The sequence below is a fragment of the Pelmatolapia mariae genome, linkage group LG9, assembly GCF_036321145.2.
Source record: "Pelmatolapia mariae isolate MD_Pm_ZW linkage group LG9, Pm_UMD_F_2, whole genome shotgun sequence".
Classification (NCBI taxonomy): Eukaryota; Metazoa; Chordata; class Actinopteri; order Cichliformes; family Cichlidae; genus Pelmatolapia; species Pelmatolapia mariae.
Window position 1 is genome coordinate 7,315,330 of NC_086235.1, and position 22,243 is coordinate 7,337,572.

Here is a 22,243-nt window from a genome sequence, read left to right on the forward strand (position 1 = left end):
GTGAAGGGGAGAGTGGGCATCCCTGCCTGGTGCCCCTCAGGAGACAGAAGCTGGAGGATGTCTGGTCATTTGTTCTGACACAAGCTGTTGGGGAATTATATAATATTTTTAACCAGTTGATGAAAGAAGGTCCAAAACCAAATTTGTGTAAAGTTGCAAATAGAAATTTCCAGTTAACTCTGTCAAACGCTTTTTCTGCATCTAAAGAAAATATTGTAGTTTCAAGGTTTTTACTGTATGAGTAGTCTATCAAATTAAGTAAGCTACGTGTATTTGTTGATGAGTGCCTACCTTTTATGAAACCAATTTGGTCAGGATGAATTAAGAGGGGGGTTATTTTCTCTAGTCTCTTCGAGAGAGCTTTGCAGATTATTTTGAGGTCTACATTTATAAGGGATATTGGACGATAGCTTGAGGGATATACAGGGTCTTTGCCTGGTTTTAGCATGAGATTAATGTTTGCAGAATTCATATTTGATGGAAGTCTGCCATTTTCTTTGATTTCCAACAACGTTCTGTAAAAAACTGGTGCTAGAATCGTCCAGAATTCTTTGTAGAATTCTGCAGGAAAGCCGTCTGGACCTGGAGCCTTATTATTGGGCATACTTATTAGGGCTTCCTGGAGTTCACCTGGCGTCAGTGGCGAATCCAGTGCCATTGCTTGAGAGTCTAATAATTTTGGAAGAGTTATGTTGTTTAAAAACTGATCAATTTCCTTTTTAGATGGGTTTATTTGTGGTGAATACAACGTTTTATAGAAATCCCTGAAAATGTTGTTTATTTGTTTCGGTTCATATATTGTGTTCCCAGATGAATCTTGAACAGCACATATAGTTGTTTTTTCTTTATTTATTTTTAGCTGGTTTGCTAGAAATTGACCGGATTTATTACTATGTTCATAATTTTATAAGCGTAGTCTTTGTACTAAGAATTTAGTCTTTTTATTAATAATTTCATTTAATTCTAGTTTTGTTTTGCGTATTTTATTCAATGTTTCTTGATCTTGGTGGGACGCGTAGGCTTCTTCTAGTGATTTGATGGTTTTTTCTAATTCCTGAATATTTTTGTTTTCTTTTTTCTTTTTATGTGATGAGAAAGAAATTATTTTACCTCTCATCACAGCTTTCCCTGCTTCCCATAGAACAGAAGCTGATGTTCCGGGAGTGTCATTAAAGTCTAAATATGAAGTCCACTCTTTTTTAAAATATTTAATAAAGTCTTCATCTTTAAGCAGTGATGTATTAAATCTCCAGTTTTTACTTGGCGTAGTATTATTCTTGTGCATTAGTGCTAAAGATACAGGAGCATGATCGCTGACAGCTATAGGGTGAATCTCAGTGTCTGAAATGTCACTCAGCAGTGAGCTGCTGACCAAAAAATAATCCAGACGAGAGTAGGAGTGATGAACATGTGAGAAAAAAGTATATTCCTTACTGGTGGGGTGAAGGGAGCGCCATGCATCGCAAAGACCAAAGTCGCTCATATACTGTTTGATTATATTTGTGGACTGCCAATTACGCTGAGTTCCTGCTGTATTGAGCCTATCCATTTCTTCATTTAGTCCAAGGTTGAGGTCGCCTCCAAGAACAAGTGTGCCATCTAAGTGTTCAGAGAGTGCACTGAAAAACCGTGAAAGAATGAGGGATCATCAACATTTGGACCATATACACTTACAATACATAGCTTTTTATCAAGTATAGATAGTTTAATGATTAAGTATCTGCCCTCTGCATCTATAAGTATCGAGTACTGTGAAATTAATATTTTTATGGATTAAAATTGCTACTCCCCTTTGTCTAGAATTATAACAAGCTGAGAACACATTAGGAAACTCAGGTGTTTTAAGTTCATTCGAACCTCTAAGAGCTTTGTGGGTCTCTTGTAAAAGGACAACATCTGCCTGTAGTTTTTTGAGTTGGTTAAATATTTTTAACCTCTTTTCTCTGGAGCCAGCTCCATTTACATTCCATGTAACGAATCTTAGTGCACCCATAGATGTCTGTGTATAACTAGGGGTGTGCGCTGTGTGTGTCGCTTAGACAGGTGGAGAGAGTACATCACTTGTTCATAAATAAAGAGAGGGAGAGAGAGAAAAAATGTGTGGCGAGATGCTCCCTGATACTGACTATGTGTGTGCATATTTACTAATATGAGTATGCTTGGCTTAAGTGTGTGTATCCTGTAGGTCTGTGTGCGCTGTCTGACTGATGTAAATGTGCTGCCGTTGAGCGCATGACTGTGCGTGATCGTGCTGTGCGTATGTGTCGAAATAAAGGATGTTGTTTGTGGATGAGTGTGGAAGCAGGTGATCGAAGCAGTGAAAGAAAGAAAAAAGAAAGAAAGAAACCAAGGACAAGCTTGAGCAGCATAAAAACAAGAGGGGGAAAAAGAGAGAAGAAAAAACGAGAAGAAAAAAAAACAACCCGGAAACATTCCAATCAAACCATTGACGGAGAGTGACGGTGTTAATACTGCTATGATATCACACTTAAGATGCGATTTGATACTAGTAAGTTAAACAGATGTTAATGCAAGTTAGTGTGAGTGGGTGGGGAAAGGGTGTAGCGGATTCTTATCTGGTGTGAAGTTAATACAGCCACGGAGTGATGTCGGGGTCGTGGTGGAGCTGTCCGTCCACGTACAGCCGGTCCACAGCGATGACAGCGCGGGAGCCCTTCTGGATGAAGCCGCTTCGGATTGGGAAGAGGACCCTGCGTCGTTCCAGGATCTCTTTGGGGAACTGGTCGTTCACGCTGAAGTCCGTTCCTTTTAATTCCCTGCCGCGGCTTTTCACCTGTTCCTTTTGTTTGAAGTGGCCGAATTTGGCCATGATAGGACGTGGTCTCCCGGCCGCAGCCCGAATGGGGCCGAGGCGATGCACCCTATCAAAGACGATGTTCTTCACCGTGTCCTCGGGCAGCTTCAGGTGGGTTTTGATGAAGGTTTTTCCCGTGGTCTCCGCGTCCTCTCCAGCGGCTTCTGGAATACCAGAAAATACCAGATTATCACGCATGCTACGAGCTTGTAGATTAATAACTGTTTCTTTTATTTTTTTATTTTCTCTATTGAGCTGGGTAACATTTTCTGTGAGACATTTCACCGACTCTCTTAGCGTGGCATTTTCAGCAGCGAGCGTTTCCACCTGCTGCTGGCTGAACTCCATGGATTCTCGCAAGGATTTAAATTCCCGGTGAAGAATCTCCACCAAGGACAGCCTTGCGTCGAAACTGGACAATCGCTTGTCGATTGACTCCAGTATGTCGGCAATATCTTTGCCAGCTGGCGATGTTGTGCAGGGGGAATCTGCCGGGCGAAGTCTTTTCGACGATGGCGTCTCAGATTTGGCCGGGGAAGCTGCACTCTGAGCCTTCTTCATCACGAGATCCTGAAAGCACTGATCAATGTAATCTTGGAGAGCCTCTAAACTCTCCCCGTTGTTCTCCAGGGTGTTGGAGATTATTTAGACAAATATTGTAAGTTATAAGACAATTGATAAGTGTATTTGGTAATACTGAAGCTTAAAGGAATTTGTTCAAATCTAAACTACCATTCGCTTTAATTTTCCGCCAAAATCTCCGGCGTCTGACGTCAGTTACAACATGAGTCGCTTACCTTGTCCGTCACTTTCGTCACTTACCTCTCCTTCCTCTCCTTCCTTAAGCATCTTTCTTGTAGTCGTCGTTCCAACACAGTGTGTTTGTTTTGATTTGTAGACCCCGAAAATGCCGTACTCCCACAATGCATTGCGGCGTGATGTCAACTCCAAAGCCCTATTATCAGCTACAAAGACAATCAAGCATTCAACGTGTAGACAGTGGGCTTTCTAACACTGATGGTTCAGTAAGGTCATCTCCTGGTTTCATCCTCATGTTTCCCTCTCACCACATATCCAAGCAGATATCGTGACCAGCAGCTTTTACAGCAGTGGCTCCAGCAAACATCAGCAGATATTAGATGGTAATATTAAATACATTCTAACAACAGCTGATCAAGCTTAAACGTGCTGCTGAGACTATTCTGTTTTTTACAGGACGGAAATGTTGAGACTCTTCCATTCAAGGCCACCCACGTCAACCGAAGATTGGTGACTTTTGCCTAACCAGGGTGAAGGGACACTTTCTCTCGGCTGAATGTGGAACACGCACTCACACACGCACACATACGCATGTACACTGACACAGACCTACATTCATCCCCACCCCACGCCCCCTCCAAACACCTTCAAAGCTTATGTCTTCTGTGTTGTGAGATGTGATGATTCATGTGCTATGTATCTCCCTGTTGGAGCTCAGTCTGGGGGGAGTTCTTTTTTTCCTCCTCGTTTTTCCTTATGTTGTGCATTTTCCATTGTTTCGGTTCGGGTTGCTGCTTGTGCGGCCGACTGGCTAGTGCCTAACCTGACCTGTCTCTCCAATGTGATGTTTGTGTATTGTTATGGTCGGCAAGGTATCAGCTATCTTAATTGACCCTTGGGGATAAATAAAGTCTCTCTGACTCCTGCTTGTATATTTCTGACAACATCTTAGTGGTGTGGCAGCTGTTGATTGAGCCAGTCCTGCAAACCCTGTGGATGGATGATGCAGTGGACAGTGGGAGGAAGCATCCTAAAGCTCTCTTTGCAGACCACCCTGTGTGATTTTCCACTCGCCGACCAGAAAAGACAAACCCCAACTCTCAGTCCCATCCACGTCTGGTCTTGCTTCATCAGATTCAACAACACAGCCAGACACTTCCTGTGATCTATTACAGTTGTTAAAGAAACAGTCCAGGAACAGGTTAATCCTGTGTGAACAACTGTAAATATTGTTTTCTCCAAGGAGGTGACTTTCCCCTAAGGGCCATCTTCTCCAGAATTGTCCAGATCACACACAAAAACAAGAGAGGAGAGATAACCATGGCAACTCTGTAAATCCCTAAATCCATCTACAATCTGGACATCACAGGTTCTGTACAGCATGAGGGTTAAAAAACAAAACAAAAAACATACGCATATGAATGTAATGTGTAAATTGATTTATTTTTGTACCTCCATGCACAGTGGCCGGATTCTTCACTCCAGTGAAGGGGTGATTATTGTCTCCTGATTTTAATATATTGAGCCGTTTGCTCTTTGGTCACTACAACATATCATAAAAAAGTTAATTTGAAAAAATCAAAATAAGCTGTATGTAAGCGCCAATACATGAAAAACCACGGGACCCACCATACAAGCTAGTTTACGGGCACTTTGTTTTACAAAGATTATATTAATTAAAAAATAACCATATGCAAATGCCCAAAGCCTGACAACACAACCACTACAAAAATGTAACTTTTGTACGACCAGATTTTCATATACTTCATTTAAAAGGGTATTCCTCTCCAGCATTAACTCCCGCTTCGTCTACAATTGTTATGAGAAAAATTACCCGCAGAGAATCCTGGAATATACTGAATTTGGACACAGCCCTCCTCTCCTGGAGCATGCTCACTTTTTTGGCGGTGGGCAAATAAGGAGCTGGGGCATTGCCGCCACCAACCAGTGTGGATCAGAATTCACCTTTGCCAAATAATAAAAAGTAGATGTTAAAAAAAACCCAACCAGACAGAAAGATAATAAATTTCCCTCTTGCCCGTGCGGGTGGTCTATCCTTCAAGCTTGGGTCCTCTACCAGAGGCCTTGGGGCTTGGCTGCGCATCTTAGCTGTTCATAGGGCAGAGATCTCCGATGTTGTTCCTGAGATGTGCTGGAGTCAATTCTACTGATACCACAGTAGATTTCACATTACACGAAAAGAAGAACGGGGATAGGGAATTTAATTTAAACTTACATACAGTACAGACTTACATTGGTCAGTATTATAAGTATATACAAATGTATACATATGCATGAAAGAACACAGCCAGTCAAACCGGGGTAGCATTTGTGGTCCCGAAAAGGATCAATGATGGACCGTCAGTATACACTGGAGAAATGCTTCCAGTACTGTTTGTTGTTCAGTGGGTAGAAGATATGTGACCGTTACAATCAGGCATTTGTTCAGACTGAAGCTCTTCATTGGCCAGTTTACAGTGTAGCCGCTCAGAAAGTAGAGCAGATGTACTAACAGAGATTCAGCAAACACTTTACAAAATACACATGATGGGACTTATAGTTGCCTTTTTATGCATTCCAGCTCACTATGGAGTCAGAGGAAATGAAACGACAGAGTTGTGAAGAAAGTCACAAAACATGGGTTAACTGACCTGGCTATTAACTTCTGTCAGACAGAGATAACGAGTATAAAAAGGCAAGAAATAAAGGAAACATGACAAAAACAGTAGGAGGAAAAAAGGAGGTAACGATGGTTGTATATGATTTAAAGGAGGGTAGGAGAAATGAGAAGCACAGAAAGGAGAGGAAGAGAGAGGAGGTGGTCATATCTAGAATAAGATTTGGACATACTGGTTTGAAATCTACACTATTCATGACAGGGAAATATAATACAGGGAAATGTGATTCCTGTGGAGGAGAAGAAACTAGAACATGTTATACTACACTGATCAAAACCTCAGTAACATAAAATAAAACTTGATCATATTGATTTACTGCAAAAAGACTCCAGAAGTGAAAGTGATCAGGCCTTATTCCAGGTTTTAAAAGAGAGTAAATTGTTGCTGGTCGACGTTCCAGTTCACAATCCACACCAGTTGGTGGCGGTAAGGCAGTATTTTGGTATTTCACAACCGCCAATAAACGATCTAAACAAGAAGAAGCGCCTTCCGGGATGACAGACGGAGCTTTTTTTTCATCCAAAGCGAGTACAGTAGCGAATTTGGATGATAAAACAAACTAAACCAACGTTTGGATCGATATCTGCATCGATCTGCCCACCCTTGTCTCCTGGATCGTAGCTGAGATCAGCGTGAACCACGTGGGTCTCTGCTCCCTGATCTGTTTCCTGTGTTTGGAAAGAGTTCCAGCTTCATCACGGAGTTTCTCTCGGTTTGTGGGCTCATCTAAAGGTAAGCACCGAGCTAACTTTACTGTGAGTTCAGTTCATGTTGAGCTTAGCTCCTGAATGAGGTCTTCTGCTGCTCTCCTCGGTGTCTGTTCACAGTTTATTGTGAACACGTTGAGAGAAGAGTGAGAGAGTGTTTGGAGAAAAACACCAACTAATCATTAGCTCAGCATGCTGGGAGAAGTTGAGCGTTTGCTGGCAGAAAGTTGGAGCAGAAAAGTCTTTTCATTGTCCCTGCAGCTGTTTTTCTGCCTGCACCAAACCCCTACAGCCTCATTTCTATTTGAAGCGATAACAGGAAATGGATGAGAGCGATCTGCTGCAGTATCAGGGTCACAATAAACTTTATTGTCCAGCTGCTGTGGATGAACACATGAGAGGAAGTGAACTCTCATTTTAATGAAGTCTCATTTTAATGAGTCTGGCTGCTGTAAAGTGATGCACGGGAAGATGTTAACAAAAACTAATGAAACAGAGATGAAAGTAAACAGTGTTCATATTTGAAAGCACAGGGATTGTTGTGGATTGAATGTTGGGTTTTATTTCATTTTATCTACAGAAGTTTTTCTCACATGTGATCGTTCAGATTGATTTGTTGGGTTGCCTTGAATCATGTGAAGGTTTGAAGCTGCAGTTGCCCCAAAAAGAATAAAGTATAATCGTGAAGAATGTAATAAAGTGTTCCTGTGTCAAACACAGCTGCTGCAGTCAAAGCAGGAAGGAAAGCACTGAAACCACTGATCAATGACCATCAGTACTGTGGGAAATATAAATGTTGTAATTTTAAATAAGTGCCATATTAATCAAGAGGTGATAGAAGGTTTAAACTGGAAGACATTTAAAGTAGTGTTTTGCTTGTGACTGCATACGTGCCTGCGCAGATTAGAACAGGATGGACTCAGGATGTGTCATATACGATCATGGGGCCTCACAACGAGAAACAGTAAACAGATGGAGGTGAGAGAGTGTTGAAACCGTTAGTGAGGAACAAACATCAATACCATAAAAGGAGTTGCAGACAACTGTCACTCACCGTCACTGGCGCATGTTATGTTATCTGCTTACGCATGAAGGGGCGTGAACCCTGACATATAAAAGTGTATATAGAAGTGCTTCCTCTTTGAGATCTACTGGACTACGCTGAGGGTAGGGCTGCACGATTAATCGTTAGAAAATCGCGATCTCGATTCATACTTACGTGCGATCTCATTTCCAAATGACAACGATTTAAAAAAAAAAAAAAAAAAAAAAGACAACGACGATTGTACCGCATTTTGATCCGGGACATAACCTGCATGAAAACAAGCGCTCACTCTTCCTGCTCAACAAATGACAAGGGCGGAGCCTTATACCACGTGATACAGAAGCTGTGCAGTGTGATGCAGGAAAGAAACAACGGAGAACACGTCAGGGATGACGAGAAAGTGACAGGAGAAAATCTGTCCCGGTCAACCACCCAAACATCAATAACGGGAACCTTATACAGCGCTTCCCCATACCCGTCGAACTCCCGCAGGCACAAAGAAATTACGGAGGCTACTACTTATCACCTGACCAAAGATATGGCTCCCATCAACACTGTGCAAAACGAGGGATTTAGGAAAATGATCAACACCCTAGACCAGGGGTCGGCAACCTGCGGCTCCGGAGCCGCATGCGGATCTTTAGTCTTTCTACGGCTCCGCGTGGTTTGGGGAAATAAATAATTTTTTGTAAGTAATTAGCTAAAGTCTATTTTATTTATATTAGTTCTTTTTTTAACTCGTAGTTCTAAATTGGAAGATTATTGTGATATTGAAATATAAATATAAAATTATATTCTATTAGTTTTTGAAAGATCAAAATAAGCGTCACACTTGCGGAAGCCAATATACCCGCCGAAACGCCGTGCGAGACTTTCAACCCCAGGCAGGCCAATTATGGATCTTCGGATCCACATTATGTCAGCAGCTGTTCTCCAAAAACAAACACGTTCACGCCTCACAGACGACAGCTTACAGTCGTGCGTAAAGATGAAAGTGACTTCGTACAGCCCCGATTGTACAGCAGAGGCTGTGCGCAGAGGTTCAGGAGCGGAAGTCCCATTGTAAACATATCACGGCAGACCCGACTATGTTTCCATGAACACGCTTTTCAGCATCTTTTTATTGACCACTTTTCACACACGGTTGCTTTACGCATACAGCCGGTGTTAAAGCTCGCAGCCCGACACACACCAACACAACAGCATAGGTGGCACAGACGTTAAGGCGGCGAGGCGTGATTGCGGGTACCGCTAAGGTGCGTCCGCCTCCACTGCAGCGGCGCTGCAGTCCACGCCCCGCCACACATATTAACCAGGTAAAATACATACTTAGGCGGAACTTTGCAAAGTTCAAAATGTGTTAATTACAAAATTAAAATGTAATTTTCTCTGTAGCACTTCATGCATTTAAGCAACACACCTTAGTTGTTCACACAAAGCATAAAGGTAAAAAAAAAACAATATATACAGTGTTATGTTCATTTTAGATGTCAAAAAGTATTTGCGTCTCCCAGTGTTTTCTTTTGTGTGGAAATCGCGTCCAAATGGCTCTTTGGGTGTTAAAGGTTGCTGACCCCTGCCCTAGACAAACGCTACACAGTGCCGTCCCGCAACTATTTTTCTATTGTTGCACTACCTGCTCTGTACACGCAGTGTCGAGCAACGGTGGAGACGGAATTTCAAGCAGTACAACATTTTGCGGCAACAACAAAATGTGAGGCATTTATTGTTTTTATGTTTATTTATTGTTTTTATGTTCAGTTTCAACTGTTACGAAGTTGATGTGCAGTTAATAAGTCCTATAAATATTTATATTGGAAAAGAAAATCGTGAGAGAATCGTGATCTCAATTCTAAGCAAAAAAATCGTGATTCTCATTTTTTGCAAAATCGTGCAGCCCTAGCTGAGAGTGGTGTCGTGTACATCTCCCACATATGTGCTTACAGCCTTACCTGTATCATAACAAAGTGTATAAACCCCAATCCACCTTTTACATGATCCTTCTCCCAAACCTTCAAATATGACTTTCTGGCCCTGTCATAGTAAAGGGCTGCTTAGAATATTAGAGCCAATGTCACAAAGTTCCTCCTGAAGTATAAGTGAGTGAGAGAGTTACCTCACTTTGCAGCACAACACGTCTCACAAGATTTCTACAACTAATCAGAGTGAAATTTGTACTTTGTGTTGTCAGATGAACATATGAGACACTTTGACTCTTCAGTGCAGTGTGGAGCCTAACAAAGATCTGTTTTGTGTCCCAGCTGATCAGCAGGAGGAGAAGAGTCTGACGGAGCAGCAGAGGAACATTTTCAGCCATCTGGACTCAGCTGAGTCACTACAGAGGAAACAATGAGCTCAACAAAGAAGGTGAGGAAAATATCACAGTTTCACCAAATAATCAGTCACGTCTAAAACTCTCATACTCCCAACCTGTTAAATGACTGTGTTGCATATTATTATATATTATGTATTTTCAAATTATGTTTACAGACATTAAGAAATCACAAGCTATTATTATTCTTTATTATTAGTAGTAGTGTTATTAATTCAATTTTCATTCAATTCAGTGTTACTTATACAGCGCCAAATCACAACAACAGTTGCCTCGAGGTGCTTTATATTGTAAGGTAGACCCTACAATAACACATACAGAGAAAACTCAACAATCATATGACCCCCTATGAGCAGCACTTTGGTGACAGTGGGAAGGTGTTAAGAGATTTTAGTGTTTTATTATACCTTTTTATAAAGCTTATGTTTTACTTCATTTAACACGGAAACTATGTGGAAATAACTGCTCTTGTATAACTGCTTGTGACCACTTTTAGAGAAAAACAGGAAACGCCAAAGGAATTTGAAATTAGAAGATCACGCCGTAGTCACGAGGACGAGGACGTGCAGTAGAATTAGTCTAAAGGGGAAGCACGCCTTTGCCCTTATTAGAGTTATGAAAGGGTGTATTGTGTGAACGAGTGTATAAATAAAGAAGGCGGACTACAGTTGGGTGTGAGTCTCACTCAGAGCTCTGACCCATGTACATGTCTTAACAAGCTTGTCGTCTTTTTCTTTACTTACTGAAACGAAACGCTCACAGAAGGAAAAACTCCCTTTTAACAGGAAGAAACCTCCGGCAGAACCAGGCTCACAGAGCCTTCTTTACTCAAGTAACAGTGAAAAAGTACAGGCTAGTAAATGTAATTAGAGTAAGAAAGTAAAAGTAGCTCCTTGAAGAATGTTTTTATCCAAAACTAACTGAACCTTGTGCTTTATTAATGTAATCATAGAATAAGATTAGTAGATGAAATACAAACTATTTATTTCTAATAAAGGTACTCAGTTTGAATCAGTTAAGTAGAAAATGAAGGAAAATAAAACGTGTATTTTCTGTTGCCTACACTGTAGAGGGTGACTTTGCCTCTAAACAGGAACATGAGCAGGGAAGAGGTTAAAGTGGGATTGAGCAGGTGGGAACCCTAAAATCAGCTGTAGTGGCTCAGCGTGGGGAAAAGAATCACAGCTCACAATAATTTGTATTGAGAGCTCCAGTAGATTTTCTTAAAGTACAGGCTGTGATCAGCTGACCTGCTGCTCTCTGTGGATGTACACAACTGAATTCAACCAGATGTCAGCAGATGTTTCATGAGCTGTCCTGGCTGATTTCCATCCTCTACACTGACAGTACACTGTCTTTGTATTAGACACTATACTGTTGGTATGAAGGTGGAACTCAGTGAATGAATCTCAGCATCATGAGCTTCAGTTTAAATGAATCTCTGCTACACTTGATGTAATCTGACTCTGACATGAGCACCACAGTCACTGTGCACCAGTCACACACTGTTCTTTACTTTAAATCCATCACAGTTCAGCAAACTGACCTGTTTATCCTGCACTAACCTGCAGAGGATCTTCATGCAGTCTTTAAATAACACAGTTAATCTGCCTCAGATTGTTTTGCAGCATCTTTCACAACCTGAAAAAACATAATGTCCATGTACAGACCCAATATCTGATTTCAACACATGAGGACTTACAGTGGCTTGCGTTTTTGGCTCCCTTTAACTTTTTTTCACATTTTGTTACATTACAGCCACAAACATGAATCAATTTCATTGGAATACCATGTTGTCAAGAGATGTATTCTAAGACACTTCTTCAGCTGAGAATCAGAGAGGAGAAACACACAGTTTTACTTGCAGCAAGGGCAGTCAGAGAGCACTCGCACGGGAGTGAGGGCTCCGAGACTCGCGCTCTGCCACTGCCCTGGTCTTTATTTATATACATCAGTGGGTGCGTTTGTTCTTTACATTGGAGTGTGTGTGTGTGTGTGTGTGTGTGTGTGTGTGTGTGTGTGTGTGTGTGTGTGTGTGTGTGTGACAAAGGAAAGACTCCTCTGCCTGGTACGAAGTGAAGATAAGAGTGTCCAGCTGACACTATCGCTGTGGGAAGAAATTTATAACAAGTCTTGTAGTGAACAACAGCCTAAGTCATCAAAAGGTCAACATGCAGTATTCTACCATATGCAAACTTCGACCAGTTTTCTATTGACACACGTGAAAGACCAATACAAAGTGGTGTACACGTTAGAAGTGGAACACAATCATACATGATTCCAAACATTTTTTACAAATAAATCATCTGTTTTGTAAATTAAGCAGTTAGAAATACAGATGTTCTTTTTTCCTTTTTTAGGTAGTTAGTATGTTTTATAAAAAAAAAAATCCCTCGGGTTGCAATCAGACTCTGACATTTTCCTTCACTAAACCAAGCTAGTAACTGTTACATTGGATTCATTATTATTGAAAAAATGAGAAAATTATAGAAATATCTAATAGGAAACAACAACAGGAAATATAAAAATAAGTTTAGAGCTGGTAAACATTCATTACTTTTCTGAGTGTGTTAGCATGCTAGTATTAATATTTGTGTACAAGCAGGAAGGGATGGGCATGATTTTATGACTTAAAGCAAAACTGGGAAACGTAAAGTCCAAAACAAGTCTTTACATTAAGGGCCATCAGTCAAACAATGCTGGTCTGGGTCTAAACAGAGCGTGTTGTGTGTGATGTCTTCTTTTGCTCATGTCGGCCCATTTGAGGGCCGTGTACCATTCACACTACAGCGCGTTTGCTGTCACATTTTATTTGTAGTGTGAACAACCAGACAAAAAAATTGGATTTGATCAAAACATCGGAATTGAGCATTAAGACCTGCAGTGTGAACGTAGCCTTAGAGTGTTTGAACAGTGATTAATTATTTTTAACACCAGGTTGGATGTAATGTGTTAGAACTACCAGCAGGTGGGGATAAGCGACCTTTAAGGTGTTTGGTGCCACACTCCACCTTCAGGTTTAAAACTAGTGTTAATGGAGGGAGTTTGAAGGTTCAGTTTTTTCCATGACTGCATTTTACTCACTGCCTCTGTTTGTATCTCTGTCACTGCAGGACCAACATGGAGAGAGAAGTCAGCGCTCTCAGGAGGCCGACAAACCTCACAGAAGAAAGAGAGAGAAAAAACACACCTGTGACGAGTGTGGGAAGGGTTTTACTGGGAAGGCATTCCTAAAACAGCATCAGGTCATCCACACTGGAGAGAAACCGTTCAGCTGTGACTTGTGTGGAAAGTCTTTTTCCTGGAAGCTTTCCCTGAAAACACACCAATTCATCCACAGTGGAGTTAAAGCGTACAGCTGTGATCAGTGTGGCAGAGCTTTTACTCGCAGTAGCAGCTTACAGAGGCATCTAGTTACCCACTCTGGAATTAAGGCATACAGCTGTGACATATGTGGAAAAACATTCAGCCAGATTGAGAGCAGAAATTTACACCTGCGCATTCACACCAGACATGATGTGTACTGCTGTGGTCAGTGTGGCAAACACTTTGCTAAACACACACACTTACAACGCCACATGTTTACCCACACTGAGGAGAGACCTTATAAATGTGACCTGTGTGAGAAGACTTTTAAAGCTCCAGATTACCTGAAAGAACACCAACAGATCCACAACAGAAAGAGACTCTCCAAGCGTAGTTACTGTGAGGTATGTATTTTTATTTTTATCTTGTCATTTTAGCCTGACTGTTTGGAACAACTCTGCTCATTAAACTGTGTTAGCATGTTAGCAATTCTACTGCATGGAAAAGCAGCTCTGAGTGATTATTACGTCCCGTATTGATTACTGTAATTTCCTCCTATTTGGTCTCCCTAAAAGGTCCCTTCATAAACTCCAACTTCGTCAAAATTCTGCAGCTCGGGTCATAACTTGCACTCCTTCAAGAGCTCATATTACCCCAGTTCTTCAGCACCTTTACCGGTTGCCCATAGAAGCCAGGATACATTTTAAAATCTTACTTCTTACATACAGGTGTATCCATAAATCTGCTCCTTCATATTTGTGTGACCTGCTCCATATCACCACTGTTTCCCGCCTTCCCAGATCATCATCTGCTATTCATCTTACTGTTCCGTCCTCACACCATAGTACTATGGGGAAAAGAGCTTTCAGTCACTGACAGGGGATTTCTAAAAATCACCCCACAGTTCTTCAGCTGAGACACCTGAGTTAGAAAACACAAACACTGCAGTTGTCTTTACTCGCGAGGACGGTCACAGAGCGCTCGTATTCGTAGGAGACACTCACGGACTTGCGCTCTGTCACCGTCTGCGCTCTTTATTTATACAAGCTTGTGTCTGTGTGTGTGTGTACAAAGATAACAGAGTTATTCTAAGAACTCAGAGCTGAGGTTCCCCTTTTCTAAGTCTGCATGTTCTTACAGAAAGAGGAAGCTGCTAGTTGGTAAATAAGTTTATCATCACAAAAGTTATTAGGTGAAAAGTCACGTAGACATTTGCTTAGTGATCCTAAAAGAGCACATTTCATGTAGCTGATAACACAAATACACGATTTTCCTTTGACAGTCACTCTGCGTTCAGTTATGATTTTATTATTACTGTAGTATTATAGTTTTTACAGCCCAGTTTTACAGCCCAGTTCAAAAAAGCGCCACTCCGACAGCCAAACCCATCTGTTCTCTGATTGGATTGTTACATTTGTGATTGACATGACATTGACCAATCAGATGAAAGGAAGAAAAATAGGGTCAAAATTCGTACTTGTAACTTGCAGAGATTCACATGTTTTTTATTTTTTATTTGGCTAAGTCCACACACAAATCTTTTTTACGCACACACAAATTCTTTTTACACATACAAATCCTGATTTACAAGTACAAAATATTAATGACTACATTTTGAGCCAATAGATATTAATAAAATTTTCAATTCAATTATTATTGTTATTATTATTCCTATTACTATTAAAAATATTATTATTATTGGTATTATTGTTGTTCGAACAGACTTAATATTGGTTCATCACCCCAAAAAACACGTTCAAAGCACCACAACGGTAGTCCGATATCAGGCAGTAAACACATTAAGTGTGTATATTTTCCCCTCTTTTTTTTTTTGGAGTTTTTTTGCTCATACAAATTTAAATGCGATTAATATAGATTGAAAATGAATGACATTTAATCGCTGTTAATCAAAAATTAATCCAGTGTTTTCTACACTGAAACGTTTGAACAGTCATGAATTATTTTTAACACCAGGTTGGATGTAATGTGTTTCTACTACCAGCAGGTTGGGATAAGAGACCTTTAAGGTGTTTGGTGCCACGCTCCACCTTCAGGTTTGAAACTAGTGTTAATGGAGGGAGTTTGAAGGTTGAGTTTGTACAACGACTGCATTTCACTCACTGCCTCTGTTTGTATCTCTGTCACTGCAGGACCAACATGGAGCGAGAAGTCAGCGCTCTCAGGAGGCCGACAAACCTCACAGAAGAAAGGGAGAGAAAAAACACACCTGTGATCAGTGTGGGAAGAATTTTACTCTGTATGACCTAAAACTTCATCAGGTCATCCATACTGGAGAGAAACCGTTCAGCTGTGACTTGTGTGGAAAGACTTTTTCCTGGAAGGGTTCCCTAAAAACACACCAACTCATCCACAGTGGAGTTAAAGCGTACAGCTGTGATCAGTGTGGCAGAGCTTTTACTCAAAGTGGCCAATTACAGAGTCATCTAGTTACCCACTCTGGAATTAAGGCATACAGCTGTGACATCTGTGGAAAAACCTTCAGTCGGATAGACAGCCGAAATATACACCTACGCATTCACACCAGACATGATGTGTACAGCTGTGGTCAGTGTGATAAACAGTTTGCAACAGACGCACGTTTACAACGACACATGTTGACCCACACTGAGGAACGACCTTATAAATGTGACCTGTGTGAGAAGACTTTTAAAGCTCCACTTAACCTGAAAGAACACCAACAGATCCACACCAGAAAGAGACTCTACAAGTGCAGTTACTGTGAGGTATGTATTTATATTTGTATCTGTGTTAACTGAAACAGTAAAATGTAATTGGACGTCTGCAGAGATGCTCTTTATTTCAGGCGACGTTCAGGATAAAAATGTTGAAGGACTGACTTACACTGTCTTTGTGTCTTTGTTTAGAAGCAGAACGACACAGATGCATCCAGTTCTCAACCCTGTCATCACTGTGGTGGTGGGAAAGACTTTCGTTGTGACCTCTGTGGAAAAACTTTCAGTTGGCAAGGCTCCCTAAAAAGACATCAACGTAGACACACTGGAGACAAATTGAAAAACTGCAAAGAATGTGGGAGAAGCTTCACCACATCAAGTTACTTAAAACAACATGAACTGATTCACAGTGGGGTTAAAAAGCACATCTGTGATCAGTGTGGGTCATCCTTCAGATCTAAAGGTCAGCTTAAATCACACAAACGAGTCCACACAGGAGAGAAACCATACAAGTGTAGACACTGTGACAAAAGCTTCTCACGATCAAGTCATCGTAACAAGCATGAACGTACACACATGGAAGGAAACTTAAGCTGTAACCAGTGTGACAAGAGCTTCAGGAATCTCAGTTCATACTCCGAACACAAACGATCCCACGTTACTAATAAACTGTTTCACTGTTACCTATGTGCCAAAACATTCACCTCATTGTCTGCTCTGTGCAAACATCAGCGTGATCACTCAGGGGTGAAATCACTCCCATCACTGGATCACAGTGAATCTGAAGAGACACAAAGATCCTCTGGTTTCAGTGTCAGACTTAGAACCCTTGAGATCAGGCTCCACAGAGTTCAGATGGAATCTCCTGTAAAGATCTGATGAAAATGTTCCACTAGATGGATGTATAATCTCTTTTTCTGAAGGTTGCTCTCCTCCTGTTTCTGTGAGTGCTGACTGCACAGATGTAATTCAGATCCATGTCACTGTTTGGAAGTATCAGATAACTGCTGATACTGTAAAGCTGCTGGTCAGTCTGATGGGCTGTTGTGTTGTTGTTGGTGATGCTGGATGACGGGCTGGTGGACCAGGTGAGCTCAGGTTAAGGGGAGATCCCGTCTGAGCAGCAGGTGATCCTTTGTCCTACTTGTTGGAGATAACTTTACGGACTGGGGCTAAAAAAAACTAAGAATAAAAAAACCAAAAGGAAAAATATATTTCTAAAGAGTCAGAAAGAGATTTTGTTGTCACAATTTTCCTTTTCTGTTTATTTCACGTTAACACGATTTAATTAAACAAAAATCATGTAAACATGGTGAATGGACTGCTGAGGACTGGGGCAAAGTCATATTCTCAGATGAAGCCTCTTTCCGATTGTTTGAAGCATCTGGAAAAAGGCTTGTGCGGAGAAGAAAAGGTGAGCGCTACCATCAGTCCTGTGTCATGCCAACAGTAAAGCATCCTGAGACCATTCATGTGTGGGGTTGCTTCTCATCCAAGTGAGCCTGCTCACAATTTTGCCCCCAAACACAGCCATGAATAAAGAATGGTACCAAAACACCCTCCAACAGATCTACAGATTAAAAATGCCCAAGGCGAAGCACTCAAAAGTCTGGCTGTACTTCACAGCATCTGATGAAGCACCTGGTGATGCATAGTGTTTTTGTAAAAGCTAGAAAATGCGCCGTATTTGATAGCTTGCTGCAAGACCTCACACCGAGCACATCTACTGCGGATGTGGTGCCTGTTATCGGACCCGGAGTTAGCAACATCCCCCAAGAACCCGAAGAGTGGAGTCCTGGCCTCTAGCCCTGCCAGTGTAGCACCGGTTATATAATGGAATCACTGTGATAAGCACCTAACCTACATGTTTAAAATCACAACAAACGTTTGATACCACTTTTGTTGGATTTGAAGAAGGTGGGGGGGGGCAACTTCACTCACATCTAAGGAACCTAGGATCTAATGCCAAAAGGACAAACTATAAACAAAATAAAAGAAAACACAGAGCGCTGTGTAGGGCTGGGCGATATGGCCTTAAATCCATATCGCGATATAATTTGAAGCATGTGCAGTAACGATATATATCGCGATATATTCTTTTCTTCTGTATAACGTATTTTCCCCACTATAAGGCACACATAAAATCCTTTAATTTTCTCAAAAATCGAGAGTGTGCCTTATGTATGAATTCTGGTTGTGCTTACTGACCTCAAACCGATTTTGGCGTGCAGAAATCTGTTAAAAAATGTTTTGATGTCAGAGCATTATGGCTGCCGTACTGAGGAGCTTCGCGGAGTAATCTGGGTCCAAAACTCCGTCCTCTTCAGGTCCCAAAGTCAAACGAACACTGAGAGTTAAAAACGGTCTAAATTCTTCCATCTTTAATAAAATCATCAGCGTTGCTGCTTTACCAGGTATAACAATTAAGTTAAACATCCATGAAAACAGAATTTATTAAATTTAACGGAGTTACAAGTTAACAGGAAGTTAGCTCACTAGTTTCCACCTAAACATGACATACCATGTCCTGACTGAGAGATTTTTGAAACTAATTAAAACGTACAGCTCTGCTACCACTTCCAACATAACTGAAGACAGAAAACTAAACAGCAGTGGCATTTGAGGGGTTACTGAAGTTGGACTACCTGGTATATAATGTTGTGCTACGTGATTGCTAGCAACACAGCTATGTTAGCATAACATTAGCACAGTGAAGCTGGAGGATGAACACCAGCTTTTTTTTCACTCGATAAAAGTTAAGGTGAGGGTTTCTGGTGGTTTGGGACAAATGCATTCGCATAGCAGGATGCTATACACTGGCCAAACTTCAGTCAGGAGAACAACTGAGATAATCCATCCACAATACGAGGTTAGTTATTAATATACTGCAACAACACGGGAATAAAACTGTTGCGAGAGAATTCAATATTAATGAATCAATGTTACAGAAGTGGAGGAAGCGCAGTTTTTGGCTTTCCCCATATTTCAAAAGTGCTTCATCTCTTTGCTATGACTGTCGCCCGGCATAATTTGCAGATGATAATGGTTGTAGCCAGGGGCGGATCTAGAAGGGTGGTATGGGGTGGCAAGTGCCACCCTAAAATGATCCCTTGCCACCCCAGTTTTGCATATGACAGTGTTGTTTATTAAAATAAGATAGCATTAACAGTTTGAGCGTAGTTACAGTCAGCAGTGAATATAAATGCTAAAACTGAATATATTACATAGTGTTCCCCCCCTCCACCATAAACAAATGGTATAGTCCATAGAAGGACCGACTTTTTTCTTGTTTTCAGTAGCAAGCCATGCTTATGATTGTGCCAGAGCACATTTTGAACAACACCATGGGAATTTCAGATTTTACACAGGTGGATGGATGTTACACTCTGGAAATGGAAGGAAGGTGAGTGTTATTAACCCTCTGTGGTCCACGACATGCTGCACCTCCAAATCACATGACTATTTTAAGCTGACATAGCAACAAGCTGCAGTGACGCTGAGTCTCTGTTTCAGCCCACATTGAAAGTTTGGACTTCAAAGTTTTTAAATTTTAATTACAGGCCAGTAAATCCAGAGTTATGATAATATATATAAGCCACGCTTTTTACTAAATACACGTTTTTGTGTGTGTGTGTTTTAAGCGTTTTCTAACGAAAGCGTAAAAACGGTAAAGAAAGGAAAAAAGCCACCTCTTTCCTGTCTGTGGAAAAATGCACCATGTCAACCAATTAAAAAAAAAGTCAACTTGTGGGATTTGGTTGTTTAGGAAGAGGGAAAAGTTTTGGGAGTGATGGTAACGGCAGCGAGACAGAGCGAGCGAGTGAGAGAGAGAGTTTTTAGATGTGGGAGATTTGTGACGCTTAGTGTGGAGTGTATACTTAGTGTATTGTGTTGTCTTGTGCAGCTGTTCTGTTGCGTTTTTGTTTTGTGTGTTAGTGAGGGCACTAATGAATGTCACAAAGGCACATTTGCAATGTTAACACTGTCACTAAGTAGAAAACCAGCGGAGTGATACAACTCCTGTTGTCAGGCCTGCAGGTTTATCCCTGTGCTGTCCTTCAAAAAGAAAGATTCCCACTGCTACGCTTGAGGAGTTGTCACCACTGTTAAATACAATTCAGAAACACCTTAACGAGGCCTAACGAGCTCCAACTGCATTGTGAAAAGTACGTAAACGCAGCCACAGTTACTGAAGAACAGGCAGAAGCTATTGAGGTACGCATCAGACTACAACACAAGAGCCCTGAATGGTATGTTTGGCGTGCTGGGAGAATCACAGCTTCAATGATGCATGCTGTGTTTGCCACCAGTGTAGAAAAACCAGCCGTAAGTGTCGTTAATCGTGTTTGCTACCCTGATAACTCAGTCTATAATGTGCAAACAACTTGGGGACTGGAGCATGAACAGGATGCTCGACACGCCTACGCCCAAATAATGTGACTGATCAACTGATCAACACACACATTCACACATGTGCAATAACACTAATGTGCAATAATCTTTTCTGGCATCGTTGTATTTTTTACTGAGTTGTATATAGCACTTGTATTCTATTTTTATCTTATTGCATATTTTATTCTATTTTATTCTACTGTATATAGTATTTTATTTTATTCTATTCTGTACAGTTGTATACTGTATTTATTCTTATTTTATTTTATTCTAATTTTTGCTTCATAACTTTTGCACTGTCCACTTCCTGCTGTGACAAAACAAATTTCCCACGTGTGGGACTAATAAAGGTTATCTTATCTTATCTTATCTTATGTCAGCACGTCACCAAAACCTACAGGCCTGTATGTGTGGTTTTCTTGTTAACATGGCTTTTCCTGAGGTAGGATCATCTCTTGACGGACTAATTATGTGTGCATGTTGTGGGAAGGGGTGCCCGGAAATTAAATGTCCATTTAAATACAGATCTGACAGCATTCAGCAAGCATTGGATGCGCACGACAAAGACTTTTGCCTCGGGATGACAGCAAATGTACTTAACCTGAAGAGGACACACCCCTTTCACTCGCAAGTGCAAACCCAAATCTTTGTGGCCAACGCAAAGCACTGTGACCTCATAGTATGGACACCAAAAGACATGGCAGTTGTACGCATCTTCCCTGATGTGCACTTCTGGGAACCACGTTTAAAGAAAGCACAGGAGTTCTTTCAGAAGGTGTGCCTTCCAGAACTAGTTGGAAAAACATTTCTCTATGCGAAATGCACCCCCAAGTGCTCACAAAGTTTTTCTTTCTGGGGTCTGATTTTTTTGTCTGAAGTGCACTGAAATGTACATAACTTGAATTCACAGCTGCAGTACTTAGCATGTAACAAATGTGAAAGTGTAAAATAAAGACTTGCCGTTATCTTGCTTTTATTTTGACATCATTTTAGTGAAACAAAGACTTCAAAGCGATGACAAACTGTCATGATCCTGGGCCATGTTGGCCCAGCATTCTTAGTTTTCATGTATTTTAGTATTGTGTTCCTTATTTGATTTCCCCTTGTGACTGGTTTTACTACCACACTGGGGCACATGTTCACAAAAACGCAACAAACACGCACAATTTTATCAAGAAAGGTAACGTCTTCACCCTCACATGGAAGAAGAGAACGGATTGGCATAGTGGTATGTAACATTTTGTACTTGTTGCGCAAACTACCAATTACTCACTCAACATGGACTCTTAGATGTGCAATGGATCGTGTTTTTTCAATGTCCTTGGCATCTACTTAACAGAAGCCCCTTGTAAATGCTGGGATCTTAACCTCTGCACTCATTCCCACCGCATCTCTGATGTCAAAGCCTCTGTCAGCCAAAACTACATCCCCTGGTAACAGCTCGTTAAGTATGCCACATTGCTCAGTGATGTGTTTATCTGATGCACGGCCCCCCCACCCCTTAGAAATGAATGAA

The 22,243-nt window shown here is 41.1% G+C and overlaps 1 protein-coding gene across 1 annotated transcript; it reads left to right on the plus strand.

Moving 5' to 3' along the window:
• Positions 1-6,733: 6,733 nt before the first annotated feature.
• Positions 6,734-20,889, plus strand: LOC134634440 (zinc finger protein 883-like). Its single transcript, XM_063483639.1, has 5 exons — positions 6,734-6,984; positions 10,266-10,371; positions 13,450-14,046; positions 15,793-16,386; positions 16,528-20,889. The coding sequence occupies exons 2-5, from the start codon at positions 10,354-10,356 to the stop codon at positions 17,212-17,214; spliced, it is 1,896 nt and encodes a 631-aa protein (XP_063339709.1). The 5' UTR covers positions 6,734-6,984; positions 10,266-10,353; the 3' UTR covers positions 17,215-20,889.
• Positions 20,890-22,243: the final 1,354 nt, after the last annotated feature.

Excerpts from the sequence above, each read along its gene's own strand:
- LOC134634440 (XM_063483639.1), top strand. Across the intron at positions 14,047-15,792 it reads CCAAGCGTAGTTACTGTGAG|GACCAACATGGAGCGAGAAG; the intron begins GTATGTATTTTT and ends CTGTCACTGCAG. Across the intron at positions 16,387-16,527 it reads ACAAGTGCAGTTACTGTGAG|AAGCAGAACGACACAGATGC; the intron begins GTATGTATTTAT and ends GTCTTTGTTTAG.